This window comes from Cucurbita maxima, unplaced genomic scaffold, assembly GCF_002738345.1.
Source record: "Cucurbita maxima cultivar Rimu unplaced genomic scaffold, Cmax_1.0 Cma_Scf00036, whole genome shotgun sequence".
NCBI lineage: Eukaryota > Viridiplantae > Streptophyta > Magnoliopsida > Cucurbitales > Cucurbitaceae > Cucurbita > Cucurbita maxima.
The window spans coordinates 1,555,622-1,563,905 of record NW_019272052.1 but is presented as its reverse complement, the minus strand read 5'-3'; the positions used below and the strand labels follow the sequence as shown (position 1 = coordinate 1,563,905).

At 35.4% G+C, this 8,284-nt stretch overlaps 2 protein-coding genes across 5 annotated transcripts in view; both read left to right on the top strand.

Moving 5' to 3' along the window:
* The window catches only part of LOC111468191 (alpha-1,3-mannosyl-glycoprotein 2-beta-N-acetylglucosaminyltransferase), a 10,805-nt gene extending 7,681 nt beyond the window's left edge, over positions 1-3,124 (top strand). For 2 of the 4 annotated variants that reach the window (XM_023113327.1, XM_023113324.1), the window contains 7 exons: positions 743-833; positions 929-1,022; positions 1,169-1,231; positions 1,313-1,351; positions 1,438-1,608; positions 2,220-2,347; positions 2,598-3,124. In XM_023113327.1, coding sequence (XP_022969095.1) covers positions 743-833; positions 929-1,022; positions 1,169-1,231; positions 1,313-1,351; positions 1,438-1,608; positions 2,220-2,327 — 566 coding nt within the window. In that variant the 3' untranslated portion in view covers positions 2,328-2,347; positions 2,598-3,124. The remainder of the gene's footprint in view (positions 1-742; positions 834-928; positions 1,023-1,168; positions 1,232-1,312; positions 1,352-1,437; positions 1,609-2,219; positions 2,348-2,597) is intronic. The other 2 variants (XM_023113326.1, XM_023113325.1) reach the window with 2 other exon arrangements.
* An 829-nt stretch (positions 3,125-3,953) lies between these two features.
* The window catches only part of LOC111468149 (nucleolar complex protein 4 homolog B), a 7,267-nt gene continuing 2,936 nt past the window's right edge, over positions 3,954-8,284 (top strand). Inside the window, exons 1-10 of the mRNA XM_023113265.1 lie at positions 3,954-4,423; positions 4,538-4,630; positions 4,719-4,792; positions 5,140-5,201; positions 5,285-5,336; positions 5,771-5,865; positions 6,706-6,773; positions 6,895-6,996; positions 7,708-7,766; positions 7,854-8,028. Coding sequence (XP_022969033.1) covers positions 4,052-4,423; positions 4,538-4,630; positions 4,719-4,792; positions 5,140-5,201; positions 5,285-5,336; positions 5,771-5,865; positions 6,706-6,773; positions 6,895-6,996; positions 7,708-7,766; positions 7,854-8,028 — 1,152 coding nt within the window. The 5' untranslated portion in view covers positions 3,954-4,051. The remainder of the gene's footprint in view (positions 4,424-4,537; positions 4,631-4,718; positions 4,793-5,139; positions 5,202-5,284; positions 5,337-5,770; positions 5,866-6,705; positions 6,774-6,894; positions 6,997-7,707; positions 7,767-7,853; positions 8,029-8,284) is intronic.

Here is an 8,284-nt window from a genome sequence, read left to right as displayed (position 1 = left end):
AAAAAAAAAAAAAAAAAAAAAAAAAAAAACACACATGGACCATATCTGCTCACTATAAGCTTTTACAAAGCGTTGGTTTCCAAGAACTGCATTAACCACTTAGCCAAGCTTCATTTCTACGTCTTGAGTTCATAATGCCTAAACTACCAACTCCAACGGTTTTGAGACCACCTCCCAATTAACCAGATGCAAACCACCTCCCTTGTCCTCCCCCTCCCATAAAAAATTCCTCATAACGCTCTATGCTCTTGCTCTTGCTCACTGCTACCAGTATTCTAAATACAGAACTGAAGTATGTTGGTATTCCACCTAAGATCGACTGAATGAGAGTTAGCCATACCCATAGAAAATAAAGCCCCCCCAGCAAAACAGCCGCTTTTTAGCCTTTTCCAACACTTGATTCCAAAAGGACACACTATGAATGGGAGCCCAAGATATTCCATTCTTTGGAATCAACAAGAAGCAAAAAAGAAAAGACGTCTAGGCCAAAAAATGAACTGGATTCCACTTGGGAATAAATTTTATTTGCCAGAAAGCTTTTGGAAAATTAGAACACTTCAGTAGCTTGAACTCTTAGCGGTATTAAAGATAGATTACCAGTCAATTAAATAATGCAAGCTACTAAAGTTCACTCTCATCAAGATTTTCTATGATAACTTGGTTGCCTGTCATTTATCAATTTGATTACATTTCAATCTTTAGTGAATTGCCTTATTTGTATCCACCTTCATATGCCCTGCAGATTTACTGTATCGCTCAGATTTCTTTCCAGGACTTGGTTGGATGTTAACCAAGTCTATTTGGGATGAACTATCACCGAAGTGGCCCAAGGCATATCCTTTACTTTTAGTTTAGTTATGAATCTGGTTCAAAATGATCTGTAGTATGGTAAGCTTTCCCTAAAACTGTTTCTTTGACAAAATTAAACTTATTGGGATGACTGGTTGAGGTTGAAGGAGAATCACAAAGGTCGCCAATTTATTCGTCCAGAAGTGTGCAGAACATATAATTTTGGTGAGCATGTAAGTAACTTTTCACTTATTCACTTCCTTTGAGCCACGAGGAGAGGATAAATGTATTTTAATTTAACATTCACGAGTCATGACGACTTTCCTATACATTCTGCATTTTTCACGCCAGTCTTTCTGAATGCCTGGATCCTTTGCAGGGTTCCAGTATGGGTCAATTTTTCAAGCAATACCTTGAGCCAATCAAGTTGAACGACGTTCAAGTAAGCTCTGTATGGTCTTCTCGCTGTCATTCAGTCGAAATTGAAACTGAATTTAAAGTTTTTATCTTTTGCTTGATATAGATCGACTGGATGTCTATGGATTTGGGCTACCTGATGGAGGTAATGTGCATGCTTATGTATTTGAAATGAATTAAAAAAAAAAAAAAAAAAAAAAAACTATCACTAATTGTTATTCCTTTTTGTAGGACAAATACGTGAAGCACTTTGCAGATGCTGTTAAAAAAGCAAAACCGGTTTATGGAAATGATGCAGTTATGAAGGCTTTTAATGTTGCGGGTGATGTTCGAATTGAGTACCGAGACCAATCAGACTTTGAACACATTGCTCGTCAGTTTGGTATTTTTGAAGAGTGGAAGGTAATTGTCCGCCACCTTTCCATCTCTGCAATTTCTTTGTGGCCAAATGAAATGCTTCCTATTAGGAGTTTTGTAGGGAATTATCAGGCATGTTACTAGGATATTAGAAGAGCATATTCGAAGTTGGCTAGTGAAAAGTGATATAAATAGGGTGAATTAGGGTTTGGAAATATGTAGAAGTTTTTTAGAGTCTTGCTGGAAAAGTCCAAGCCTCTCGAAGTGGTTGGAATTGGATATTTTAATTTTCCTTTGGTTGAATTATAAGTTTTGTCTCAAAACTCTTAAACTTTTGATCTCTTAACTTTTGTTTAATAGGTCTATTCTTAATTGACATTTATTTTTAAAATTTACGTAATTATAGATACAAAGTTGAAATGTTAGGACTCTATTACACAAAATGCAATTTTGTGAACTTTATAAATGTCAAATATGTCCATGCATAAAATTGGAAGTTTAGAAACCTATTTCACACTTCTAAAGTATAAAGACCTATTAAACACAAAACCTAAGTCTACAAACCTAATAGACACAAGATCATCTTGGGACTAAATTTGTAACTTGAATACATTTGTTAATTAAAAGCTATCTCATGTTCTTCTTTCGTTTCCTAGGATGGTATTCCAAGGACCGCGTATAAAGGAGTGGTGGTTTTTAGGCACCAAACACGAAGGCGTATATTCCTGGTTGGCCCAGATTCTCTCAAGCGTTTGGGAATATAAAGCACGCATGGATATATGAGGTCAGTAATCTCCTATCTACAACCAGCCTAGTTTTCCACCGTGTAACCTTGTTCGAAGAAACCCCAGGGACGATGCAATTCCTTTTAGTTTCACTCTAATGCAATGCTACAAAAGCTTCCTAAATTTAACAATCTGATAATGTACCAAGTTTGAGTTCAGTTAGCAAATTGCATAGATTTAAGGTTAACGGTTTTTGTCTCCATAACTCGACCGAGTATTAAAGCCGTGTTACCTCTCCACTCCACGCAGACACAGAGCACGGTCGACCTACTAATTATTCGATCTCGTGAACTTCTCTAACAGCCCATTCTCAACTTACTGCATAGGCAAATTCTTCGCGTTCCACTGGTTGGCTTTTTTCTCGGGGACGATGGCAAACGTGCTGCTGGTTTCAGGCAAGAAAAAAATGTCCTTTTGGCTAAATTTGTTAGTATTTTAATTTGATTAGGTGAAGTTGCTGTTGAAAATTAGCATGTTAAGGTATAGTCAGCTTCATATCTAGATGTCAATTCAAACGTTTCTTTCAAGGTGTGGTGGGGTTTTGGCAAGTTCTCACTACTGCAAAATAAGAGAGATAGAACAGAACACAGATGCATTCTTATTCTGTAGGTTCCAACTTAAATCTGAGCCTTCTTTGTTGGCACGCTGGTGTTGCTTGAATCTGAAAGGGATTGTAACTTGAAGATCATACAATTCTTTTTTGCTTTGCTTTGTCCAACATTCATACTCTTACAACAGGTTTTTCTTGGTTTATAACTCAAATGTTGGTTTGGGCAGGTTTTTTAGTTGTTTGCCTTGACTTTATTGAAATATGGTTAAATAGTAGAGGGAAATTTGTATTCTTTCCAACATTATAATATTAAACGTTTTAAAACTACCATTAGAGTGTAAATTGATTTGAATTGAGACTGAGAGAATGTTGTGGAGGAGATCTAAAACGAAAATGCAATCCAAAATTCTGTTTTAGTTCATTCCCACATCGTTCTAAATTCTCATTTATGTTTGACATCTAATTGCCATATCATAACTTTTTTGTTAACAAATGAAAAGATTAAAAGGGTCATTTTATAATTTAGTCTAAAACAATGCACGATATTTGTAGTCAATATTTTTTTTTGAAATGGTTGGTCTATTTATTAGGTACCTTATGTAGGTTGTTCGGAAATCGAGGCATCTATATGAACTCAAGTAAATTTGTAATTTGTACTTTGCGTAAAGTTGTGGAAAAATATCTAATGTGTTAAATGAGTAAGTAAAATTTATAGTTTTGAAGTAGAAAATATATCACTATTGTTAAAATGAACATAGCTTAATTGATATAAAATATGTATTATCATTAAAATTATGATATTGTTACGTACAATTAAATAAAATTTATCACAATTAAATATTTTAAAATTAAACTCAAACAACTTAAATAAGTGAAAAAATAAAAACAAAAGTAAACTTAAATAATTGAATTTCGAAACTCAAACAACTAAATACAAGAGAGTATAATTTTCCCAAAAAAATAAAAATAAAAAAAGAGCGCGAAGGATATCATATTCCGGTTTAGGTATAAAGTCTTATCCAGGAAAGGAGTACCACGCCCCAACACACAAACGGGTCAACTCTTTCAGTTCAAAAACCTAACCAGAGCTGTGTTCTACCAAAGGCTCTGACACAGTTCTGTTCCCGCCGAAAGCTTTTTCACAGGAGCTGCAATGGCGTCCCTTCCCTCACTGAATCAGAACGAGAAGAAGAAGAAGAAGAATGAAAAGAATCACAAGCTTTCCGACCTCAAAACCCTAGGACTCCAACTTCTCTCCTCTCAAGCTCACATCAACAACCTCCCTCTGCTTCTCACCTTCGTTTCTCCTTCTAAACCTCCTCAATATGTCCTCGAAGCCCTTCTCTCCCTCCAGTCCTTTTTCATCACGGTCCTCCCCTCCCTCCCTTCCTCCTCCAAGCCTGCCGCCGATGTTCAGGACGACGCCGAGTTGATTTACCGGACCTGGCTACGTTCCAAGTTCGATGAACTCGTTAAGTCGCTCATCGATGTTGCGGTCTCTTCTGAATGCGACGATACTCTCAAGGTGGCCTTTCGTTGCTTTTCAAATCGTTGTGTTGTTTATTATCTGCTTTGTTTTGGGTTTGGTGATTTTGTTTAATTGTGCGTTTTCCTTATTCTATTGTAATGCGTGTTTTAGGAAATTGTGTTGGATGCGATTATGGAGTTTGTTAAAGTTGGTAACAGGGGAAAATTCCACTCTGCTGTATATCACAGGTTTCTACAGAGTATTGTAAGTTGCTTGGCTATCGTCCATTGCCAGATTATGCGTTGCTGATTGTACTATAGCTGTGCATTTTAACCTTTGTTCTTGCTTGTAGGCTCATTCTTCGGCTCCAGTTAATACTCTGATAGCCTTGCTTGTCAAGAAGTACTTCAATCACCTCGATGTCCGGTATGTTTTTCTTCTTCTTCTTCTTTTTCTTCTTCACCCTTACCATCCCGGGCCTACATGTCACTATAAAGTTTACGTTTTCCAGTTTAAGGTTCAAAAATATTTTCCTTCAGCTCCTTGAGTACTGACTGACTGGGATTCATTTTAAAGTTTATTTCTATCCTCTTTAGCTTTGTATATTGCCTCGTTTTCCCTAAATTATTGCTTTCTATTCCATAAAAGAATGCATGCCTTTGTTTTTACCCCAATTTTCTTGTCGAAAATTTCACGTCTAAGATTCTTGGTTAAGAGAGACATGCTTTAGAATGCCTAAGAGACCCATTTTCACCTGCCACTCTGTTTTGCAGTTATTTTACATATATTAGCATCGAAAAACTCACGAGGACTTTTGAGGCTGAGTACATGTCTGGTATTATCTCGCACATATTACTTGACATTTTGTTATTTTTATTTTCTGATTGCTTCGTCACTGAAACCACTTTCTTCTTGTAGGTGATAGAAGTGTGAGGATTAATGGCGATGATGGTGATCATTCAAGAGAAGGGTAAATGTTCAATCTCTAATCATTATACTTATATTTATGCTCGGGTTTTTTTTTTTTTTTCTTGAAATTGAAATACATTAAGATTATAGTTATTCCTATATATGATGAGGGAGGGAGTTGGTGTACTTTGTCTAACGGAATGGGGAAAATCCTGACATTTGGGAGTGGGGGTTCGAACACCTGACATTTAGGACATGTTACGCACATTAGTTTGTTAATTTCATAGAAGTGTAATTTCTTCAATTCTTTGTCGGTTATACGATATTTAGATCTCAAGAAATATTTTTTAATCACCTTGAACAACAATTTTGTGCTTTGCATCATCCCCATTGAAAAATAATTTAAGGCATTTGGGTTATGAAGTCTTTTTAAATATTGTTTCATCTCTTGTAACGCTTGTATTGAATACATGGACTTTACCTTTTTCCATGCAGAGTGGAGTTCATACACATTGTGCACTCTATCATATCCTCCATTCCCCCTTTAGAAAACTCAAATCAATCTGACTACACTATGTGGGTTGAATCAGGTAATTTCCATTGATTTCATTTATGTTTGGTTGTTGATACCGTCCATTTTAAATCAGCGTGTAAAAGTTAGTTGTTCACACAGTCTCCTTTTGTAATACAGTTAGCTACATAATTTCCTATCCTTCTAACTGCATGCATAAATCTTGATTTCTTAACATGTCGAGTTTAGCATCTCTAACCTTCTTGAAGGGCGTTTTGATAATCTTGTTTGGTTACTTTTTTACAAGGGCTGGAATTTTGTGGAGACGTAATGAAACTTTCCTAGTTTCATATTGACTTTTAATTTAGTTTGGGCATAGAAATGGCATTATGAGCTCCAATTTAAAACGAGGAATTTCCAAAATGGCCATGGCAGGCCAAACTTTCAATCTTGTACTTGGGCCCATTTGAGTAATTGAATTTTTAGGTTATTTCTTCTCATCTTTTTAAACAAATTTGTACCTGGAATCACTTATTTTTATGTTTGAACCCTCGTGCTGCATTCCATAAATGACTGTTGTTAAGGGGCCTTCCAGCCAAATGGCCAAAATGATTATTTATTGCATTGCAAAACAGTGAGTGTGAATCAAGGACTAGGAAACTTCCCTGTAATATCTAATAAAGAGGCTATTTTATCCAGCTGGAGAAATTTTAGCATACCCTTTTGTTTATTTCATTTAATCAATGACATTTTTAAGAACTGTAAAAGACGATTTAAGAACTGTTGTTCAAGGTTCTAAATTTACATTTTTATGAATTAAAGAGTCATGCCATTGAGCGCAATTATCTTTGGCATTTACTGTCAGCACTCCTTTTATGGACCAGAGTTTTTGCTAAAGTCGTTATTTTTCCAATTAAAGGTGATGACAAAGTGCTCTCTGACAATCAAGAAGCAAAGCAGCTAAAGATGAGGAAAAATGATGAAGAGGTCCTTACAGATAGTTCATTCTGTATCTGTTTTTTCTTTCTCTCTATTCGGTCTTGGATTGGCTACATTAAATTCTATCATTATTCCTCCTTTTAAGAACATTATCGACAACATCCTTCAGGTCTTATCGGCATCAAGGATTGTAAGAAAAATGAAACCAAAATTTACAAAAGCATGGATTTCATTTCTTAGGTTACCGCTTCCAATTGATGTGTACAAGGAGGTAACCACTCTCATTTTTATTTTTGGCTTTGTATAAAAGCATTCGTTATTAGAAAATTGGTCAGCATATCATGCTTCTGATCCCTGTTATCGATGACTCGACTTCTTGGAAAGTCAATATTGTTTCTGGAAACAATTTTACATCTCATTTTACCTTTAAGCCAGATGGAAAATAATATATCATACTTAAAACATAAGTCGTGCCAATGGGCTCAAGAACATTGTAGTGCATGAAATAATATAAGAATTCATTTTTGTATAATGCATTTTCATAAAACAACTCTAAAAAATTAATTTTCAGAAAACCACCTCAACGGTAACTATTTTCTAGCTTTATTGTCTGAGATTAGGCCTAAAAAGAAAATCCTGCCGATCTTTTGCAAACTTATTGTGATTGATCCCATCTAACTTAGGTATGAAATTGTATATTTACTTTTCTCACGTCCTTTATTATCCTAGTTTCTCTGTGTTTCTGCACAGATACTTCTTGTACCATTGTATGTATACTGTAAAGTTCATCTATACCATTTTGTTGTCTTTTTCTTCAACTACTTGTTATTCATAAATACATGGTTTGTTTGTTTCGAAAATCTTTTACAGTCGTCTGTGTAGCAACCTTCCATTCCCATTGTCTTCACATGTTAATTCTTTTTTGGCTTTTTTGGGATTTGTTGGCATCTAATATTATTTTGCTCTTCCTTTTGCTACTCAGGTTCTTGTAATTCTTGATCAGGAAGTCATTCCTTATCTTTCTAATCCAATCATATTATGGTTAGTGATAGTGTGGCTTGTATGTTCTCCCTTACAATTAAAGCTTGTATTTTTCATTTAACACATCTGTTACCTAACAAAATGCAGTGACTTCTTAACAAAATCCTATGATATGGGTGGTGTTGTCAGTGTTATGGCTCTTAGCAGCCTCTTCCTCCTTATGACAAAATATGGTTTAGAGTATCCAAACTTCTATGAAAAACTATATGCTCTTTTGGTTCCTTCAATATTCATGGCAAAACATCGGGCCAAGTTTTTTCAGGTAAAGTTGAGTGGTTTGTCAATTATTTTTACATTATCTTTTTCAGAATTTTTTTTTCAGGAGTATGGATAGTGATTTCAAGTATCTCTTTGGAATTTTAAATACTCTTCGATCTATGGAGTTTTATTATCTCCTAATTTATATTTGGCTCACTTAGTTTGAGTTAATTCTAATAGATAGTACAATGTAAAGGGGGGGCCTTTGGCATGCTTTTTTGTGTGTGTGTGTGTGTGTGGGGGGGGGGGGGGGGGGGGGG